The 22,898-nt window shown below is 37.6% G+C and overlaps 2 protein-coding genes and 1 pseudogene across 2 annotated transcripts in view; 2 read left to right on the top strand and 1 right to left on the bottom strand.

The window, feature by feature from the left end:
* HPSE2 (heparanase 2 (inactive)) overlaps nt 1–22,898 on the top strand; it is a 732,977-nt gene that overhangs the window by 165,650 nt on the left and 544,429 nt on the right. The window lies entirely within an intron of this gene.
* Nucleotides 1,432–21,731, bottom strand: LOC116553765 (annotated as a pseudogene).
* LOC116553766 (ATP-binding cassette sub-family F member 1-like) lies at nt 2,548–4,154 on the top strand. Its single transcript, XM_032281252.1, has one exon. The coding sequence runs from the start codon at nt 3,114–3,116 to the stop codon at nt 3,543–3,545; it is 432 nt and encodes a 143-aa protein (XP_032137143.1). The 5' UTR covers nt 2,548–3,113; the 3' UTR covers nt 3,546–4,154.

The raw sequence follows: 22,898 nt of genomic DNA, 5'->3' as shown, positions 1-22,898 counted from the left end.
CTATTGTTTGCTGATTTCAGCTCTGATCTTTATTGTTCCTGTCTTACTACTTACTTTGGATTTAATTTGCTCTTCCTTCTCTAGCTGTTAAGGTGGAGATTTAGATAGTTGATTTTAAATATTTCTCTTATCTCTAATACAGGCATTTAAAGGTGTAAGTTCCCTCCTTTAAACACTGTTTTGGCTGCATCCCACAAGTTTTGATATGTTATGTTACTATTATTCAGTTAGAAATACATTCTAAGTTTTATTCTGATTTCTTCCCTGACCCATGTATTATTTAGAAATATGTTATTTAATTTGTAACTACTAAGAAATTATCTAGATATCTCATTATTATTAATTTTCAGTTTAATTTTGTAGTAAGACAACATATTTGTGAGTTTCACTCTTCCGGTTTCATGGTTTACAGTGGGTGTTTTTCATCAAAATTGGGAAATTTTTGGCCATTATTTTTTCCAATATTTTATCAGCTCCAGTTTCCTTCAGGACTCAGTTATGTTAGATCATTTTATATTATTCCAAATATCCATGAAGCTGTTATTTTTTTTCAATAATTTATTTCCTCTCTTCTTCAAATTGTATTATTTTTATTGACTTGTTTTCAAGTTCACATCTCTTTCTTCTTCAACCTACTTTTGAGCCCATCTAATGAGTTTTTAATTCCAGTTCTAGTATTTTTATTTGGTTCCTTGTATGTGTTTGTAGTTTCCATTTCTCTACTCTTAATCTCTTATCTTATGAAAACTACATTTTCTTTTAATTCTTTACATATTTACAATAGCTGCTCGAATGTCTTTGTCTGCTAAGTCCAACATCTGGACCATTTCTAATTTGGTTTCTGTTGACCAGCAAAATGCTTTTTTTGGTTTATTTATTTTTGATTATAGATAACATTTTCCATATGTAGCTGGTGTATGTTTCTTATGTATCTCGTGAACTTTTAATTGAATACTGACATTACAATTAAAAATATTGCAGAATAGGATGGATGTGGTGGCTCATGCCTGTAATCCCAGCACTTTGGGAGGCCAAGGTGGGTGGATCACAAGGTCAGGAGTTTGAGACCAGCCTGGCTAATATAGTGAAACCCTGTTCCTACTAAAAATACAAACTATTAGCCAGGTATGTTGGTAGGTACCTGTAATCCCAGCTACTCGTGAGGCTGAGGCAGGAGAATCACTTGAACCTAGGAGGTGGAGACTGCAGTGAGCTGAGATCATGCCACTGCACTTTGGCCTGGGTAACAGTGCCAGACTCCGTCTCAAAAAAAAAAAAATGTAGAGTAGTTGGATTCCATTATCTTGCTCTGACTAGTACTGATTCTTATTTTAACAGGCAATTCATTTACTGGCTGGTCACCTTAAACTTTTGTAGGCTTGGTTTTATGCTTTGTTAGCATAAAACCAAAAAAAAACCATTTTTTTAAAATTTATAGACGCTAATGTTTATTGAACATTATATCCTGTATAGTTTCCCATAATTTTTTCATGTACTAACTCGTGTAATTCTTTTTGTTGTTGTTTTTTAGAGATCTGAAGTGATTTTACCTTTATTTCCTTCACTTTAAGCCAATCATGAAATTTCACAGTGATTTCTGAGGTGGGTGCAGAAAGAAGGTGGTGTTACGAATTGTCAGGGCTATAGCCCAGTTGCCTTAGGGTGATCCCTCACCAGGGCAGCGGGAGGAGCATGGACTGCCCTGCCAGCAGGTAGGTGATGTTCTGAGTGTTGAGAGCTGGTATGCTGTGTCCTCCATAGCTTTCAGCTTGCGAAGCTCACTCAGACCATCCCCCTCAAGCCAGTCAGTTGGTGATCAGCTTGGCTACCTTGGAGTCACCCTCAGCCGAGATAATGGCCACCTTTTTCTGCCACTTAGCCTTTTCCACCACAAATCTGGCCCTCTCTGCTTCCTGCTGAGCCATCTGTTTGGCTTCCACTGCTTCTGTGAACTCCTTCCCAAAGGTCAGATGTGTCAAGGACACGTCCACCAGAATGAGCCCAAAGGTGGCTGCTCCCTCCATAAGGCATTGATCATGTGCCTGGAGACCAGTTCTCTGTGTGATTAGCTCTCCAGCATCAAAGCGAGCTACCACTGACTTGAAGATCTCATTGGTAATGGACAGCAGCACCAGTTCATCATAGTCCTCTCCGATGCTGGCGAAGATGCAAGGACAGGCCGGAGGAGGATGCTCAGTGTGATGTTGACTTTCTGTAAATCGTTGCTACCAGTGATGACTGGCACATTACGTGGCTGGGAACGGCAAAGATAATTGGTTTCTGTACCCATGGGATGAGAAAGTGAGTCCCTTCCCCTACCACAATGACTGAACTCCAGGGAATCGGTTGAAGATGACAGCTCTGTGCCCAGCATCCACGTGATATAAGGCAGAGTTGACCACGCCTCCTGCAACAGCTAAGGCCAGGACAGACTTGCTGATGGACTCACACACTTTGGCACTATACTGCATCCAGTATAGTAAGTATATATATATATATATATATATATATATATACTATATATTCTGTCTGTACTTCCACTGGATGACATTGCTGATATCATCCACCTCGATGCCCAGCGGCTCCATTACTATAGGGGCAATTACATGACCTTCAAAAAGGTGTACCAGCAGAAGCAGAAAGAACTATTGAAGCAGTATGAGAAGCAAGAGAAAAAGCTGAAGGAGCTGAAGGCAGGCAGAAAGTCCACCAAGCAGGCAGAAAAGCAAACGAAGGAAGCCCTGACTCGGAAGCAGCAGAAATGCCGACGGAAAAACCAGGATGAGGAATCCCAGGAAGCCCCTGAGCTCCTGAAGTGCCCTAAGGAGTACACTGTGCTCTTCACTTTTCCGGATCCCCCACCACTCAGCCCCCCTATCCTGGGTCTGCATGGTGTGACATTTGGCTATGAGGGGCAGAAACCGCTCTTTAAGAACCTGGATTTTGGCATCGACATGGATTCACGGATCTGCATTGTGGGCCCTAATGGTGTGGGGAAGAGTACACTACTCCTGCTGCTGACTGGCAAGCTGACACCGACCCACGGGGAAATGAGGAAGAACCACCGGCTGAAAACTGGCTTCTTCAACTAGCAGTATGCAGAGCAGCTGTGCATGGAGGAGACGCCCACTGAGTACCTGCAGCGGGGCTTCAACCTGCCCTACCAGGATGCCCGCAAGTGCCTGGGCCGCTTTGGCCTGGAGAGTCACGCCCACACCATCCAGATCTGCAAACTCTCTGGTGGTCAGAAAGCCCGAGTTGTGTTTGCCGAGCTGGCCTGTCGGGAGCCGGATGTCCTCATCTTGGACGAGCCAACCAATAACCTGGACATAGAGTCTATTGATGCTCTGGGGGAGGCCATCAATGAATACAAGGGTGCTGTGATCGTTGTCAGCCATGATGCCCGACTCATCACAGAAACCAACTGCCAGCTGTGGGTGGTGGAGGAGCAGAGTGTTAGCCAGATTGATGGTGACTTCGAAGACTACAAGCGGGAGGTGTTGGAGGCCCTGGGTGAAGTCATGGTCAGCCGACCCCGAGAGTGAGCTTTCCTTCCCGGAAGTCTTCCAAGAGACAAGCTTGTGTGGCTTGAAGTTCCCGGATGTCTCCCTTTCTCCTCTGAAGACTGCCTCTGACCTGCAGCTGACCTAGCAACCACTCAGGCACATGAAGGTGGAGTGTGACCTTGATGTGACCAGGATACCACTCTGATTGCATCCATTTCTCTGAAAGACTTGTTTGTTCTGCTTTTCTTCAGATAACTGACCTGGCCTTATCCTTGGCATCCCTCTAAACAAACAGAGGTGACCACCTTGTTGTGAGGTTCCATCCAGCCAAATTTATGTGGCCAGTTGTCTGAAGACTCATCACTCGGAAGCCTGCCTCTGGTTCACCCTACAGCTTCAGGCCCAGCTGCCCCCTGGTCTTTGGGTGGTGCTGTTCTTTTCTGGTGGATTTAATGCTGACTCATTGGTACAAACAGCTGTAGAAGCTCAGAGCTGGAGTGAGGGTCTGAGGCCTTTGCCATTATCCAGCCCAAGATTTGGTGCCTGCAGCCTCTTGTCTAGTTGAGGACTTGGGGGCAGGAAAGGAATGCTGCTGAACTTGAATTTCCCTTTACAAGGGGAAGAAATAAAGGAAAGGAGTTGCTGCCAAAAAAAAAAAAAAAAAATTATCTTCCACAGATCTGTGATTTTGAGGTGTTTCTTCAGGTCCCTCTGTTTTAATAGGACTTAACTTGCAAACTCTGTCTCTCTTGTGGATCTCCTCAGTACTTGCTTTCAGACCTTGTTGGTGTGGATTGAGGGGAGAGCTAAACCAGAGCTTGGTTTTTACTTCTATAGTGTAGTCTTTTGGTGTCTCAACCAAATGCCAGCAGTGTTATTAACATTATTAACAAGATCTGTCTGTTCTACTAGGGCCAGGAGCTCTGCTTTTACTCTAACATTGCTTTTCTTCTAATATCTCTCTTCCTGTCTCAACTCTGTAATACCTGCTATCTGACAAACCTAGCACTATTTAACTCTGAATCAATTTAGGAATCACATGCAATTTTCCATGTAAACTCCTGGGTCTCCTTTCTCTGCATAGCTACGTTTTCTCTGATGTCATGCCTTGTAGATTACCAGTGACTTTCACCAGCCTGAACTCTGATTTCTGCTGCCTAAGCTCAGTGGGATCACTTTGATGTGCTAAGACTGAAACTCTCTGTACTTAATTCATGAAATTGTGCCCAGTCAGATCTAGATGATCATGGGCTCACATCGTTAGTTTCCTTTCTTTCAAGGGTTGTAGTCATGACCAATCTATTGTCCACTGCCTGAAAATGGTTTCCTCAAATAGTTTGTTCAAGTTTATTATTGCTTATGTCAGGAGGGCTTGTCTAGTACCAACATGACTGGAAGTGAGTCTACTGTTTTGTTTGTTTTCTATTTATCCTGTTTTGTTTTTCTTGTATGTTTTAATTTCCTGCTTTATTTTGGGCTAATCAAATCTTTAACTGTGTTATTTTATTTATTCTAAAGGCTTTTTAGCTATAACTTTTTATACTGTTTTTTAGTAGTTACACTAGAGATTACAATACAGGTCTTTAACTTATCACAACCTACTTAAGGTTAATATTATACTACTTTCATAAAATGAAAAAATTTTGCAACAATATAATTTTATTTAACTTCCCACCCATCATTTTTTATACTGTTGCCATGTATTTTACATTTATGTATATAAAAATCCCCACAATATAATTTTTCATTAAACTATCAATTTTTATTGTAGTAAAATACATTATAAAATTTATGATTATAACTATTTTAAGTGTACAGTTTAATAGTTTTAAGTATATACAGCCAGTTTGATTTTTTTCAAGAAATTAATAAAAGATGGAAAATATCATCTGTTAAAACTATCTATATATTTATCATTTCCAGTCCTCTTTATTTCTCTTTATATGCTTGAATTTCCATCTGTTGTTATTTCTCTTCACCAGAGAACTTCTTTGGCATGAAGTGTGTGCTTTTTCAAGATGAATCCTCTCTGTATTTGTTCATATAAAGATGTCTTTATTTCACCTTCATTTTTGTAGGTTATCTTACTAGCTATAGAATTCTAAGTTGACAGTGTTTTGCTTATTTTTTAAATGTCACACTTTTGTCTTGGCCTTTTCTTCTATACAGTGAGAAGTCAGTTTTCTTTTTTTTATTTTTTATTTTTATTGTGCTTTAAGTTCTGGGGTACATATGCAGAATGTGCAGCTTTGTTACATAGATATACACATGCCATGGTGGTTCGCTGCACCCATCAACCTGCCATCTACATTGGGTATTTCTCCTAATGCTATCCCTCCCGTAGCCTCTTAACCCCTGACAGGCCCTGATATGTGATGTTCCCCTCCCTGTGTCCATGTGTTCATATTGTTGAACTCCCACGTATGAGTTAAAACATGTGGTGTTTGGTTTTCTGTTCTTGTGTTAGTTTGCTGAGAATGATAATTTCCAGCTTCATCCATGCCCCTGCAAAGGACATGAACTCATCTTTTTTATGGCTACATAGTATTCCATGGTTTATATGTGCCACATTTTCTTTATTCAGTCTATCATTGATGGGCATTTGGGTTGGTTCCAAGTCTTTGCTATTGTGAATAGTGCCGTAATAAATGTGTGCATGTGTATTTATAGTAGAATGATTTATAATCCTTTGGGTATATACTCAGTAATGGGATTGCTGGGTCAAATGGTATTTCTGGTTCTAGATCCTAGAGGAATCGCCACATTGTCTTCCACAATGGTTGAACTAATTTACACTCCCACCAACAGTGTAAAAGCGATCCTATTTCTCCATGTCCTCTCCAGCATCTGTTGTTTCCTGACTTTTTAATGATTGCCATTCTAACTGGCATAAGATGATATCTTATTATGGTTTGGATTTGCATTTCTCTAATGACCAGTGATGATGAGCTTTTTTCCATATGTTTGTCGGCCATGTAAATGTCTTCTTTTAAGAAGTGTCTGTTCATGTCCTTCACCCACTTTTTGATGGGGTTGTTTATTTATTGTAAATTTGTTTAAGTTCTTTGCAGAATTATGCATTTATAGTGACTTTCACTTTCCAAGGCTGGATGTTTCTTTTCCTAGCTGGATGCTTCTTTTTCATGTTTCTATAAGAAATATGGATCAGAAATTGGCAAAGCTTTTCATCAGATGGACCTCAACAATGTATCACTGGACATGAGTGATAGAGAAGAAAATCCCAGGATGAGTAGGTTTACAGCTAAAACCTCACTTCCCCAGAGCAGCACAATTTTGATATACTTTTTTTCACTGAATTGTTCACTTTGTGTTTTTTTAATTGGATATTAACAAATGATAACTGTATATACTTACGGGGTACAATTGATGGTATATTTTACACACACACACACACACACACACACACACGATTGAAATTAATTAATGAAATTAATTAACATATCCAAGCCTCAAATATTTATTATTTCTGCTGTGTAACTTAAACATTGTACCCTTTGACTTACATCTCCTCATTATGCCCACTCTGCAGCCTTTGGTAACCACCAGTCTGCTCTATCCTTCCCTGAGTTCAATTGTTTTAGATTTTATGCAAAATTTGTCTTTCCATTCCTGGCTTATTTCATTTATACTAATGACTTCCAGGTTTACCCATGGTGTTCCAAATGACATAATTTCCATCTTTTAAATGGCTAATTGTTTCTGTTGTGTATGTATGCCACATTTTCTTGGTGTCCATTGATTGAGGGACACTTAGGTTGATAGACAGTTAGGCTGAGTCTATAACTTATTGCAGTGATTCCATGTTTATTGCAGCATTATCATGAATATGAGAGAGCAGCTATTTATTTGATATACATAATTCAAACCCTTTGTATATATACCCAGAAATAGGATTATTGGATCATATGATAGTTCTACCTTCAGTTTTTAGAGGAATATCCAATCCATACTGTCTTCCATAGTGGAAAATTTATATTTTCCATTATATAATATATCAATTTATATTTTCACCAGCAGTGTACAGAGGTTTCCTTTTCTCCACATTCTTACCAACACTTGTTATCTTTTCATGTTTTGGGTTTTGTTTTTTTTTTTTTTTTTGAGACAGAGTCTCACTCTTTTGTCTAGGCTTGAGTTCAGTGGTTCAATCATACCCCACTATAGCCTCAAACTCCTGGGCTCAAGTGATCCTCTCACCTCAGCATCCTAAGTAACTGGGATTACAGGTGCTTGTCACCATGCCTGACTAATTAAAAAAACTCACTATGTTGCTCAGGTTGGTCTTAAATTTCTGGCATCAAACAATCTTCCTGTCTTGGACTCCCAAAGTGATGAAATTACAGGCATGAACCAGTGTGCCTAGCCTATATTTCCTGATGACTAGTGATGCTCTGTGTCTTTTCATGTGTGTATTAGCCATTTATATATTGTGAAATGTCTATTCAGTTCCTCTGCCCATTTTTTAATGGGATTATTCATTTTTATTATTAAGTTGTCAGAATTCTTTATATATTCTGGGTAGAAGTCCTTTATTAGGTAAGTGATTTGCAAAAAATATTTTTTTTTCCTAGTCTGTAGCTTGTTTTTAAAATTTTCTTAATGATGTCTTTTGAAGAACAAATGTTTTTTATTTGATAAAATTCTTCTAATTATTATTTTAATAATTTATCTGGCATATCTTTATTACGCCCTCACATTTGTAATATACTTTTGGTGGATTTAGAAACTTTGGTAGACAAGTTGTTTTTTCACCTTGTATTTTGAATATGTCATTCTGTTGCCTTCTGTTCTTTACTGTTTCCAACTAGAAACCAGCCTTTAATTATATTGTTATTCTTCTGTGTGTAATTAATAGATTTTATCTTGCTTTCAAAAGTTTATCTTTGCCTTTGTCTTTCAAAGTTTGACTACGATACTGGGTTTAGATTTCTCAATGTTTATCTTACTTGGGGTTTCTTGAGCTTTTTCAATATTGAGTTTTTATAATTGTTTTGTAGACCTTTTCAGCCCCTGTTTCTTCTAATATTTTTTTCTGTTCCATTTCTCTTTGATCTCCTTTTGGGACTTCCTTCACAGTATGTTAATATAATTTATGTTGTCTCTGAAACGGTTCATTTTTCTTCAATCTTTTTTCTCCCTCTACTTAATATTGAATAGTTTCCTTTGATATGTCCTCTAGCTTACTGATTTTTTCTTCTGGCATCCCCAATTTGCTGCTGAGCCCATTTAATGAATTTTTCATTCCAATGGTTATAGTCTTCAAATTTAGAATTTCCTTTTAGGTATATATATATTTTTAAGTTTCTACTCTCTTGCAGGTTTCCTAATTGTTCAGTCATTATCCTCATATTTTCCTTGAACTTCTTGAACAAAGTATTTTAAAAAAATTCTTTTGAGCATATTCATAATAGCAGCTTTGAAGTCTTTGTCTATTTAAATCGAACATGTAGACCCACTCAGTTAGTTTTTTTTTTTTTTTCTTTCTGAGTGTTTCTTTGAATGTCTTATAATTTGTTATTGTTGTTGAAAGTTGGATATTTAGATAATGTATTTAGCAACTCTGGATTTTTATTTTTTTTCCCATTATGGTGTGTGTGTGTGTGTGTCATTTTTTTGCTTTTTCTTTTGTTTTTAGAAACCTGCCTGTATTTATTCAGAGCAATCTATTTGCCCTGTGATGTCCAGCTATTAATGTCTCTGCTGAGTTTTTTTGTTCTTATATTTACTTTGGCTTTCTAGGGGTTGCCTTGTGTCTCTGTAGGTTACTGGTCACTAATAATTTGAGCAGAAATTGCGCTCACATTCTCTAAAGCCTACAAGGTTTCTACCTTCTGTTGATTAATTTCTATGTCGCTTGGAGAGCATATTCAAGATTTAGCTCATTTACAAGTCTGCCTTCACTTTCTGCCTGGCTCTTCTGGTCTCCTACCTGCATGTCTGTCAGGCAGGGCTGCGTGGTGAATTTACCTAGCTCTTCTATGGCTCTTTCATGTCAAGGATCTCCCTGTTCAGTTTCTGGCTAATCTGTTGCTTGTATCAGCTGAAACTCCCTGTTTGAGGGAGTATTTGCTGATCTCTTCACCCTGTCATAACTGGAAGTATCATTTGTTGTGATGTTTTAAGAATATCAATGTATATTACAGAATTTGCTTCACTATTTTTTAAGTCTGTATGTCTGGAAGATATTATTAAAAGTGGATAATTGAATGCATTATTGTATGAGTTCATGAATATTTGAGAATAGCTTTCGGTTTTCCTCACATATAAATGACAACTTAGCTTGGTATAAAATTTTGTGGTCACAGTCATTTTCCAGTAAATTTTGTTATTCTTAGTTGTCTTGCATTTGATATTATAGAGGAAAATTTGACTTTTGTCTCCATATATATATATATATATATTTTTTTTTTTTTTTCTTGCTTGGATGATTTTATGGTCTTTATCATTTCAATTTCAAAGAGTGTATGTCTACACATAGGCATTTTCAAATTATTTCACCTAAAATTAAAATAAATTTAACCAGAAAGATATGAAATCTAAATAAATAAAATAGTAAAGCTTTACTGAAGTTCATAAAACTGGAGCTGAATAAATAGAGATGCATACAATATTCCTGCAGAAGAGCTTCCCAAATGTTGTGTACTTTCTTTCATCATATCAGGAGAAACATAATATTTGGTTGCCCCACCATTGGTAATACACTTCTAATCTGAACACCAAAGGAGTTTTTTTAAGATGGAATGTGACAACTTGATTTTAAAATTTATTTATAAGAATATGTGAGAGTAGCCAAGAAATTTTTAGAAAATAGTACGTTGTAATGCTAATGTTTTAAAACATTGGAATAAATGAAAAGATTAATGGCATAGAGTCTAGAAAAGAAGTAAAAAATATGTAGGACTTTTTGTATTTATTGATTTGCATATATTGAACCAACCTTGTATCCCAAGGATGAAGCAAACTTGATTGTAGTGGATAAGCTTTTTGATGTGCTGCTGGATTTGGTTTGCCAGTATTTTATTGAGGATTTTTGCATCAATGTTAATCAGGGATGTTGGCCTGATATGTCCTTTTTTTGCTGTGTCTATTGCCAGGTTTTGGTATCAGGATGATGCTGGCCTCATAAAATGAATTAGGAAGGATTCCCTCTTTTTCTATTGTTTGGAATTGTTTCAGAAGGAATGGTACCAGCTCCTCTTTGTACCTCTGGTGAAATGTGACTGTGAATTCATCTGGTCTGGACTTCTTTTGGTTAGTAGGCTATTAATTACTGCTTCAATTTCAGAACTTGTTATTGGTCTATTCAGGGATTTGACTTCTTTCTTGTTTAGTCTTCGGAGGGTGTATGTGTCCAGAAATTTATCCATTTCTTCTAGATTTTCTAGTTTATTTGTGTAGAGGTGTTTATATTATTCTCTGATGGTAGTTTGTATTTCTGTGGGATTGATGGCGATATCCCCTTTAGCATTTTTAATTGCGTCTATTTGATTATTTTCCTTTTTCTTCATTATTAGTCTGGCTAGTAGTCTATTTTGTTGGTCTTTTCAAAAATTCAGCTCCTGGATTCACTGATTTTTCAAAGGATTTTTCGTGTCTCTATCTCTTTCAGTTCTGCTCTTATCTATTTCTTGCCTTCTGCTAGCTTTTGAATTTGTTTACTTTCACTTCTCTAGTTTTTTTAATTGTGATGTTAGGGTGTCAATTTTAGATCTTTCCTGCTTTGTCTAGTGGGCAGTTAGTGCTATAGATTTCCCTCTATACACTGCTTTAAGTGTGTCCCAGAGATTCTGGTATGTTGTTTCTTTGTTTTCACTGGTTTCAAAGAACATCTTTATTTCTGCCTTAAATTCATTATTTACCCAGCAGTCATTCAGGATCAGGTTGTTCAGTTTCAATGTAGTTGTGTGATTTTGAGTGAGTTTCTTAATCCTGAGTTCTAATTTGATTGCACTGTGGTCTGAGAAACTGTTTGTTTTGATTTCCATTCTTTGGCATTTGCTGAGGAGTGTTTTACTTCCAGTTTTGTGGTCAATTTTAGAATAAATGTGATATGGTGCTGAGAATAATGTATATTCTGTTGATTTGGGGTGGAGATTTCTGTAGTTGTCTATTAGGCCCACTTGATCCAGAGCTGAGTTCAAGTCCTGGATAGCCTTATTAATTTTCTGTCTAATATTGATAATGGGGTGTTAAAAATCTCCCACCATTATTGTGTGGGAGTCTAAGTCTTTGTAGGTCTGTAAGAACTTGCTGTGTGAATCTGGGTGCTCCTGTATTGGGTGCAGATATATTTAGGATGGTTATCTCTTCTTGTTGCATTGATCCCTTTACCATTATGTAATGCCCTTTTTTGTCTCTTTTGATCTTTGTTGGTTTAAAGTCCATTTTATCAGAGGCTAGGATTGCAACTTCTGCTTTTTTTTTGCTTTCCATTTGCTTGGTAAATATTCCTCCATCCCTTTATTTTGAGTCTATGTGTGTCTTTGCATGTGAGATGGGTCTCCTGAATACAGCACACTGATGGGTCTTGACTCTTTATCCAATTTGCCAGCCTATGTCTTTTAATTGGAGCATTTAGCCCCTTTACATTTAAGGTTAATATTGTTATGTGTGAATTGGACCCTGTCATTATGATGCTAGATGGTTATTTTGCCTGTTAGTTGATGCAGTTTATTGATAGTGCCGATGGTCTTTACAATTTGGTCTGTTTTGGCAGTGGCTGATACTGATTGTTCATTTCCATGTTTATTGCTTCCTTCAGGAGCCCTCATAAGGGGCAGGCCTGGTGGTGACAGAATCTCTTAGCATTTGCTTGTCTGTAAAGACTTTTATTTCTCCTTCACTTATGAAGCTTAGTTTTGCTGGATATGAAATTCTGGGTTGAAAATTGTTTTCTTTAAGAATGTTGAATGTTGGCCCTCACTCTCTTCTGGCCTTTATGATTTCTGCTGAGAGATCTGCTGTTAGTCTGTGGGCCTTCCCTTTGTGGGTAACCTGACCTTTCCCTCTGGCTGCCCCTTAACATTTTTTTCTTCATTTCAACTTGGTAAATCTGATGATTATTTGTCTTGGGGTTGCCCTTCTCAAGGAGTATCTTTGTGGCATTCTCCATATTTCCTGAATTTGAATGTTGGCCTACCTTGCTGGGTTAGAGAAGTTCTCCTGGATAATGACCTGAAGAGTGTTTTCCAACTTGGTTCCATTCTCCTCATGACTTGAGGTACACCAATCAAATGTAGATTTGGTCTTTTCACATAATCCAGTATTTATTTATTTGTAGCTTTGTTCATTTTTTTCTCTCTCTCTTTTTTTTTAAATTTTGTCTTCTCACTTTATTTTATTGAGTTCATCTTCAATCTCTGATAGTATTTCTTCAGCTTGATTGATTCTGCTGTTGATACTTGTGTATGCTTCATGAAGTTTGCAGGCTGGGTTTCTCAGCTCCATCACATAAACAGAACCAATGACAAAAACCACGATTATCTCAATAGATGCAGAAAAGACCTTCGACGAAATCTAATAGCCTTTATGCTAAAAACTCCCAATAAACAAACTAGGCATGGATGGAACCTATCTCCAAATTGTAAGACCTATTTATGACAAACCCACAGCCAATATCATACTGACTGGGCAAAAACTGGAAGCATTTTCTCTGAAAACTGGCACAAGACAAGGATGCCCTCTTTCACGACTCCTATTCAACATAGTATTGGAAGTTCTGGCCAGAGCAGTCAGGCAGTGGAAAGAAATAAAGAGTATTCCGTTAGGAAAAGAGGAAGTCAAATTGTCTCTGTTTGCAGAACACATGCTTGTAAATTTGGAAAACTCCATCTTCCTAGCCCAAAGTCCCCTAAAGCTCATAAGCAGCTTCAGCAAAGTCCCAGGATACAAAGTCAATGTGTAAAAATCACAAGCATTCCTATATACCAATAACAGACAAACAGAAAGCCAAATCATAAGTGACCTCCCATTCACAATTGCTGCAAAGAGAATAAAATACCTAGGAATACAACTAACAAGGGATGTGAAGGACCTCTTCAAGGAGAACTATAAACCACTGCTCAAGGAAATAAGAAAGGACACAAATAAATGGAGAAACATTTCCTACTCAGGGATAGGAAGAATCAATATTTTGAAAATGGCCATACTGCCCAAAGTAATTTATAGATTCAGTGTTATCCCCATCAAGCTACCATTAACTTTCTTCACAAAATTGCAAAAAACTACTTTAAATTTCATATGAAGCCAGAAAAGAGCCCACATAGCCAGACAGTCCTAAGCAAAAAGAAGAAAGCTGGAGGCATCAGGCTATCTTACTTCAAACTATAATACAAGGCTACAATAACAAAAACAGGTCACTCACAAAGGAAAGCCCATCAGACTCAAGGCAGATTTCTCGGCAGAAACCCTACAAGCTAGAAGAGAGTGGGGGCAAATATTCAACATCCTAACAGAAAAGAACTTTCAACCTAGAATTTCATATCCAGCCAAACTAAGCTTATAAGTGAAGGAGAAATAAGATCCTTTATGGAGAAGCAATTGCTGAGAGATTGCCTCACCACCAGGCCTGCCTTACAAGAGCTCCTGAAAGAAGCACTAAACAAGGAAAGGAACAACCAATACCAGCCACTCCAAAAATATGCCAAATGGTAAAGATCACCGGCACAATGAAAAAAATGCATCAACTAACAGGGAAAACATCTAGCTAGCATCAAAATGGCCGGATCAGATTAACACATAACAATATTAACCTTAAAGTAAATGGGATAAATGCCCTAATCAAAAGACACAGACTGGCAAATTGGATAAAAATTCAAGACCCATCAATGTGCTGTATTCAGGAAACCCATCTCACGTGCAAGGACACACATAGGTTCAAAATAAAGGGATGGAGGAAGACTTATCAAGCAAATGGAGAGCAAAAAAAAAAAAAGTTACAATCCTAGTCTCCGATAAAATGTACTGTAAACCAACAAAAATCAAAAGAGACAAAAAAGGGCATTGCATAATGGTAAAAGGATCAATGCATCAAGAAGAGATAATGATCCTAAATATATATTCACGCAGTACAGGAGCACCCAGGTACATAAAGCAAGTTCTTAATGACCTACAAAGAGACTTAGACTCCCACACAATAATAGTGGGAGACTTTAACACTCCACTGTCAACATTAAACAGATCAATGAGACAGAAAATTAACAAGGATATCCAGTACTTGAACTCAGATCTGGACCAAGTGGACCTAATAGACATCTGCAGAACTCTCGACCCCAAATCCACAGAATATACATTCTTCTCAGCACCTAATTGCACCTACTCTAAAATTGATGACATAATTGGAAGTAAATCACTCCTCAGCAAATGCAAAAGAATGGAAATCATAACAAACCCTCTATCAGACCACAGGGAAATAAAATTAGAACTCAGAATTAAGAAACTAACTCAGAACTGCACAGCTTCATGGAAATGGAACAACTGCCTCCTGAATGTCGACTGGATAAACAATGAAATGAAGGCAGAAATAAAGATGTTCTTCAAAACCAATGAGAACGAAGACACAATGTACCAGAATCTCTGCGACACATTTAAAGCAGTGTCTAGAGGGAAATTTGTAGCACTAAATGCCCACATGAGAAATGAGGAAAGATCTAAAATTGATGCCCTATCATCAAAATTGAAAGAGCTAGAGGAGCAAGATCAAAAAAAACTCAAAAGCTAGCAGAAGACAAGAAATAACTAAGATCAGCGCAGAACTGGAGGAGATAGAGACACAAAAAAGCCCTTCAAAAAAATCAATAAATCCAGGAGCTGGTTTCTTGAAAAGATCAACAAAATGGATAAACTGCTTGCCAGATTAATAAAAAAGAAAAGGGAGAAGAATCAAATTGATGCAACAAAACAGTGGACATCACCACGGATTCCACAGAAATACAAACTACTATCAGAGTTTATTAGAAACAACTATGCACATAAACTAGTAAACCTGGAAGAAATGGATAAATTCCTGGACACTTACACCCTCCCAATCCTAAACCAGGACGAAATGGAAACCTTGAATAGACCTATAAAAAGGGCTGAAGTTGAGGCAGCAATTAATAGCCTACCAACCAAAAAAAGTCCATGTCCAGACGGGTTCACAGCTGAATTCTACCAGATGTACAAAGAGGAGCTGGTACCATTCCTTCTGAAACTATTCCAAACAATCCAAAAAGAGGGAATCCTTCCCAAATCATTTTATGAGACCAACATCATCCTGATACCAAAACCCAGCAGAGACTCAAAAAAAAGAAAAAAGAAAACTTCAGGCCAATCTCCATGATGAACATAGATGCAAAAATCTTCAATAAAATACTGGCAAACCGAATGCAACAGCACATCAAAAAGCTTATCCATCACGATCAAATAGGCTTCATTCCAGTGATGCAAGGCTGGTTCAACATACGCAAGTCTATAAACATAATCCACCACATAAACAGAACCAAAGACAAAAATCACATGATGCATCTCCATAGATGCAGAGAAGGCCTTTAACAAAATTCAATTGTGCTTTATGCTAAAAACTTTCAATAAACTAGGTATGGAAAGAACATATCTCAAAACAATAAAAGCTATTTACAACAAACCAACAGCCAATATCATACTGAATGGGCAAAAACTGCAAGCATTCCCTTTGAATTCTGGCAGTAGACAAGGATGCCCTCTCTTACCACTCCTATTCAATATAGTGTTAGAAGTTCTAGTCACAGCAATTAGGCAAGAAAGAAAAATAAAGAGTATTCAATTAGGAAAAGAGGAAGTCAAATTGTCTCTGTTTGCAGACCACATGATTGTATATTTAGAAGACCCTATCATCTCAGCCCAAAATCTCCTTAAACTGATAAGCAACTTCAGCAAAGTCTCTGGATACAAAATCAATGTTCAGAAATCACAAGCATTTCTATACACCAATAACAGACTAACAGAGAGCCAAAGCATGAGCACACTCCCATTCACAAATGCTACAAAGAGAGTAAAATACCTAGGAATACAACTAACAAGGGATGTAAAGGACCTCTTCAAGGAGAACTACAAATCATTGCTCAAGGAAATAAGAGAGGACACAAACAGATGGAAAAACATTCCATGCTCATGGTTAGGAAGAATCAATATCGTGAAAATGGCTATACTGCCCAAAGTAATTTATAGATTCAGTGCTATCCCCATCAAGGTGTCAATAACCTTCTTCACAGAACTGGAAAAAACCACCTTAAACTTTATATGGAACCAAAAGAGAACCCACATAGCCAAGACAATCCTAAGAAAATAGAACAATGCTGGAGGCATCATCCTACCTGATTTCAATCTACACCACAAGGCTACAGTAATCAAAACAGCATGGTACTGGTATCAAAACAGAAATATAGACCAAGAGAACCGAACAGAGGCCCCTGGAGGGAACACCACACATCTACAACCATCTGATCTTTGACAAACCTGAGAAAAACAATCAATGGGGAAAGGATTCCCTGTTTAATAAATAGTGTTGGGAAAACTGGCTATCAGTGTGCAGAAAGCAGAAACTGGACCCCTTCCTGACACCTTACACTAAAATTAACTCCAGATGGATTAAAGATTTAAGCATAAGACCAAACACCATAAAAACCCTAGAAGAAAACCTAGGCAAAACCATTCAGGACATAGGCATAGGCAAGGTCTTAATGACTAAAACACCAAAAGCATTGGCAACAAAAGCCAAAATAGACAAATGAGGTCTAATTGAACTCCAGAGCTTCTGTACAGCAAAAGAAACAATCATTAGAGTGAACCAGCAACTGACAGAATGGGAAAAAACTTTTGCAATTTGCCCATCTGACGAAGAGCTAATATCCAGAATCTACAAAGAACTAAAACAGATTTACAAGAAAAGACAAACAAACCCATCCAAACGTGGGCAAAGGATATGAACAGACACTTTTAAAACGAAGACATATATGAGGCCAACAAACATATGATAAAATGCTCATCGTCACTGATCATTAGAGATATCCAAATCAAAACCACATAGAGATACCACCTCACGCCAGTTACAATGGCAATCATTAAAAAAATCTGGAGACAATAGATGCTGGAGAGGATGTGGAGAAATAGGAACACTTTTACACTGTTGGTGGGAGTGTAATCTAGTTCAACCACTGTGGACGACAGTGTGGTGCTTCCTCAAGGACCTAGAAATAGAAATTCCATTTGATCCAGCAATCCCATTACTGGGTATATACCTAAAGGATTATAAATCATTCTGTTATAAAAACACTTGCACACATATGTTCATGGTGGCACTATTTACAATAGCAAAGACCTGAACCAACCAAAATGTCCATTGACAATAGACTGGACAAGGGAAATGTGGCACATATACACCATGGAATACTATGCAGCCATAAAAAGTGATGAGTTAGTGTCCTTTGTAGGGACATGGATGAATCTGGAAACCATCATTCTCAGCAATCTGACACAAGAACAAATAATCAAACACCACATGTTCTCACTCATAGGCGGGTGTCGAACAATGAGAACACATGAACACAGAGAGGGGAGCATCACACACTGGGGTTTCTTAGGTCAGGCCAAGGGAGGGACAGCGGGGGGTGGAGTTTTGGGAGGGTTAACATGGGGAGAAATACCAGATGTAGGTGACAGGAGTATGGAGTTAGCAAACCATATTGTCAGGTGTGTACTTATGCAACAATCCTGCATTATCTGCACATGTACCCCAGAACCTAAAGTACAATAAAAAAAAAGAGAAAAGGTAAAAAGCTCATCATCACTGGTCTTTAAAGAAATGCAAATCAAAGCCACAATGAGATACCATCTCATGCCCATTAGAATAACAGTCATTAAAAGGTTAGGAAAGAACAGATGCTGAAAAGGATGTGGAGAAATAGGATCGCTTTTACACCATTAGTGGTAGTGTAAATTAGTCATTAGTGGGAGTGTAAATTAGTTGATCCATTGTGGAAGACAGTGTGGCAATTCCTCAAGGATCTAGAATGAGAAATACCATTTGTTCCAGTATTTTCATTCCTGGATATTTACCCAAAGGATTATAAATCATTCTACTATAAAGACACATGCACATGTATGTTTATTGTGGCATTGTTCAAGTTGCAAAGACTTGAAACAAACCTAAATGCCTACCAATGATAGAGTGGAGAAAGAAAATATTTTACATATACACCATGGAATACTATGCAGCCATAAAAAATGGGTGAAGCTGGAAACCATCATTCTCAGCACAGTAACACAAGAACAGAAAATCAAACAGTGCATATTCTCAATCATAAATGGGAGTTGAACAATTGGAACACATGGACACAGGGAAGGGAGCATCACACACGAGCACCTGTTGGGGTTTGGGGACTAGGGGAGGGATAGCATTAGGAGAAATACCTAATGTAGATAACAGGTTGATGGGTACAGCAAGCCACTATGGCATGTGTATACCTATGTAACAAACCTGCACGTTCTGCACATGTACCCCAAAACTCAGAGTATAATTAAAAAAAGAAAAAGAAATGTGGCATAGATACACCATAGCATACCGTGCAGCCATAAAAAAGAATGAGATCATGTTCTTTGCAGGGACATGGATGAGGCTGGACATCACCGTCCAGAACAGAAAACCAAACCCACATGTTCTCACTCATAAGTGGTAGTTGAACAATGAGACCACATGAACACAGGGATAGGAATTATACATAGGTTGGGGGGCAATGGGAGGGAGAGCATTAGGCCAAATACCTAATGCATGAGGTGCTTAAAACCTATATGATGGATTGATAGGTGAACCAAACCACCACGGCACATGTATACCTATGTAACAAACCTGTACATTATGCACATGTATTCTGGAATTTAAAATTTTAAAAAATGAAAGTCAGCTAAAAAATATTATCTCTTAGAAGAGATAGTCTATTCATAATTTATGATGACTTGAATGCACACTTTGGGGCTCAGAAAATGTTACACAAAAATACAGTGCTTTGACATGCTGAATACTTGAACAAAAGGATATGGGAAGACATCTGAAGCGGCTTCTGAGCCAAGGTTTCTCTGAACATCTCCCTTCTCTCACCCTTCATTCTCCCACAAAGTGAGTCATAGAAATAAGACTTTCTCTTGCTCAAGGCAGGTCATAGAAACTAGACCCTTTTCCTCCAAACGGCTATAAAACTTAGAAACATTACTCTAAGATTTCCCTGCCTTTCTGTTTAGGAGCTAGCTATAAAGAAATTCTCTGACTTACCCTTGTCTGATAGTTGGTAATAAGACCTTCATTCCAGGGGTCTTGTCCCATACCCAGGAGGAAGGAATGCTACAATAGAGAGGCTAAGAAGAATCTGAACAGACAGGACTTGTTGAGCTTCCCTCCTTATTCTGTTAGCATTAGGTCATACCCATTTGTCCAAACACATTTCTGCATGGTTGTCCATGTTTCGTGGAACCAAATCATAAAAATAGTCAGTTTTCCTGGAGTCTTTGTGCCTTCATTTCCAAAGCCTCCATGTTATATGAAGTTTTGATTAAATAAATCTGCCATATATATATGGCAGATTTATTTAATCATATATATATATATATATATGAATTTTTTAACTTCAACTTTTATTTTAGGTATAGGGAGTACATGTGCAGATTTTTTATAGGTATATTGCATCCGGATAGTATGCATAGTACCCAAGAGGTAGTTTTTCAAGCCAAGCCCTTCTCTATTCTTCCCTCCTCTGGTAGTCTGCAGTGTATATTTTTCCCATGTTTATGTCCATGTGTGCTCAAAGTTTAGCTCCCACTTATAAGTGAGAATATGTGGTTTTTGGTGTTATGTTCCTGTGTTAGTTTCCTTAGGATTATGGCCTCCAGCTCATCTATATTGGTGCAAACAATAGGATTTGATTATTTTTTATAACTGTATAATATTCCATGGTATACATGTACCACATTTTCTTTATCTAGTCAACCATTAATGGATACCAAGGCTGATTCCAGGTCTTTGCTACTCTGAATAGCGCAGTGATGAACATAGAAGTGCATGTGTCTTTTTGGTATGATGATCTAGTTTCTTTTGGGTGTATATCTAATAATGGAATTGCAGGGTGGAATGGTAACTCTGTTTTAAGTTATTTGAGAAACCGCCAAACTGCTTGCCACAGTGGCTGAACTAATTTACATTCCCCAAAACAGTAAGTGTTCCTTTTCTCTCCACAGCCTCACCAATATCTCTTGTTTTACTGGCTTTTTAAAAATAGCCATTCTGACTGATTTGAGATGGTATCAAATTGTGGTTTTGATTTTCATTTCTCTAATGATTAGTGACAAAGAGCATGTTTTCATATGTTTCTTGGCCACTTGTATGTCTCCTTTTGAGAAGTGTATGTTCATGTCTTTTGTCTGTTTTTGTATGGGATTGTTTTTTCTTGTGGATTTTTTTTTTTCAGTTTGAGAGTAGGTATTATTTATTAACTGACCAGCTTAGAAGAATAATCATGGTAGACACCTTAGTTCATTTTTCTAATATGCCTGTTGATCTGGTCCTCCCTGTTGCCAGCATCTCTGCCTTCTACAAGATAGGTGCTCTTTTTCTTCATTCCACTTTGTGGAGGAAATAATTTGAAGGGTCACCGGAAGTATTTGCTTATTTGAAGCATTTTCCAATAGTATAGATCTCATAAATCATATCCTCCATATTTACCAAGAGATCAAGCAATCAAAGCATTTTCTGTCAAAGCAATTCGCTTCTTACTGATTTTGCCATAACTATGCTTGTAGAAGTCATTTACTGACTTCAGATTTGGGTACCCCTATGCAGTATGTGGTTCTTACAGCCTTTGGCATGTCAATTGAAGTCTTACTGAGCTTCAAAAAGGTTCCATTGCAGATTTGACGAAGGTGAAGAAGCTGAAACACCTTTTGGACCTTTGGGCTCACACCACTGATACCTCTGATCCTGATGACAAACTCCAATTTGGATTCTCTAGGTACATAGAAGTTGCCAGCTTTTCTTGCCACCCTTGCCATTCAAATTTCAATTCTGTACATCTGCCCATATTCCTTGTGATAGTGCTTCACTTTTTCATAGATAAGCTTCCTCCTTGCCTTTCAAAGCATCTTTGGGGAAGACTTCTTTCTCAGGCACTCAATCTTCAGCTCTGCACAATTCTTCACTTCTTCTTCAGGGTTTCTGGCACAGCGGGAATCTTATTTTCTTCTACATCATCCATGGTTCCAGCTGGAAAAGAGCTGCTTGTTGATTTAAGTCCCTTATAGATTCTGGCTATTAGACCTTGGCATATGCATAGTTTGTGAATATTTTCTCCCATTGTGTAAGCTGTCTCTTTATTAATAGTTTCTTTTACTGTGCAGAAGCTCTTTTGTTTAATTATGTCTCACTCATCAATTTTTGTTTTTGTTGCAGTTGCTTTTGGGGACTTAGCCAAAAATTATTTGCCCAGACCAATATTGAGAAGTATATTTCCTGAGTTTTCTTGTATGGTTTTTATAGTTTGAGGTTTCACATTTACATTTTTAATCCATCTTAGGTTAATTTTCATATATGGTAAAGTTAAGTGTCTGGTTTTATTCTTCTGCATATGGATAGCCAGTTATCCCAGCACCATTTATTGAATAGGAGTTCCTTTTCCCATTGCTTGTTTTTGTTAGCCTTGTCAAAGATCAGATAGTTGTAAATGTGCAGCTTTACTTCTGAGTTTTCTACTCTGTTTCATGGATCTATGTGTCTGTTTTTCATACCAGTACCATTCTGTTTTGGTTACAGTAGCCCTGTAATATCATTTGAAGTTGGGTAGCATGCGGTCTCCACATTTGTTCTTGTACTTAGGATTGCTTTGGCTATTTGGGCTCATTTTTGTTGTTGTTTCATATGAATTTTAGAATATCTTTTTCTAATTTTGTGAAGACTGATGTTGGTAGTTTGATAGTATGGCATTGAATCTATAGATTCCTTTGGGCAGTGTGTCCATTTTAATTATATTGATTCTTTCCATCCAGAGCATGGAATTTTTTTCATTTATTTGATTTATTTCAGGAGTGTTTTGATTCTTTCCATCCAGAGCATGGAATTTTTTTCATTTATTTGATTTATTTCAGGAGTGTTTTGTGTTCTCCTTGTGAAGATTTTTCACCTCCTTGGTTAGCTGTATTCGTAGGTATTTCATTTTTGTGTGTGTGGCTATTGTAAATGGGATTATGTTCTTAATTTCACTCTCAGCTTGGACATTATTGGTTTATGGAAATGCTGCTGACTTGTGTACATTGATTTTGTATCCTGAAAATAATTGATCAGTTCTAGTAGCCTTTTAGGGGGGTTTTAGGATTTTC

Source organism: Sapajus apella, unplaced genomic scaffold (genome assembly GCF_009761245.1).
Source record: "Sapajus apella isolate SASKATOON/1434 unplaced genomic scaffold, GSC_monkey_1.0 scaffold13, whole genome shotgun sequence".
NCBI classification, from domain to species: Eukaryota; Metazoa; Chordata; class Mammalia; order Primates; family Cebidae; genus Sapajus; species Sapajus apella.
Note: the sequence above shows the minus strand (reverse complement) of the source record. Positions and strands in the feature narration are given on the sequence as shown.

Excerpts from the sequence above, each read along its gene's own strand:
- LOC116553766 (XM_032281252.1), top strand. The coding sequence starts at position 3,114 with ATGGAGGAGACGCCCACTGAGTACCTGCAGCGGGGCTTCAACCTGCCC.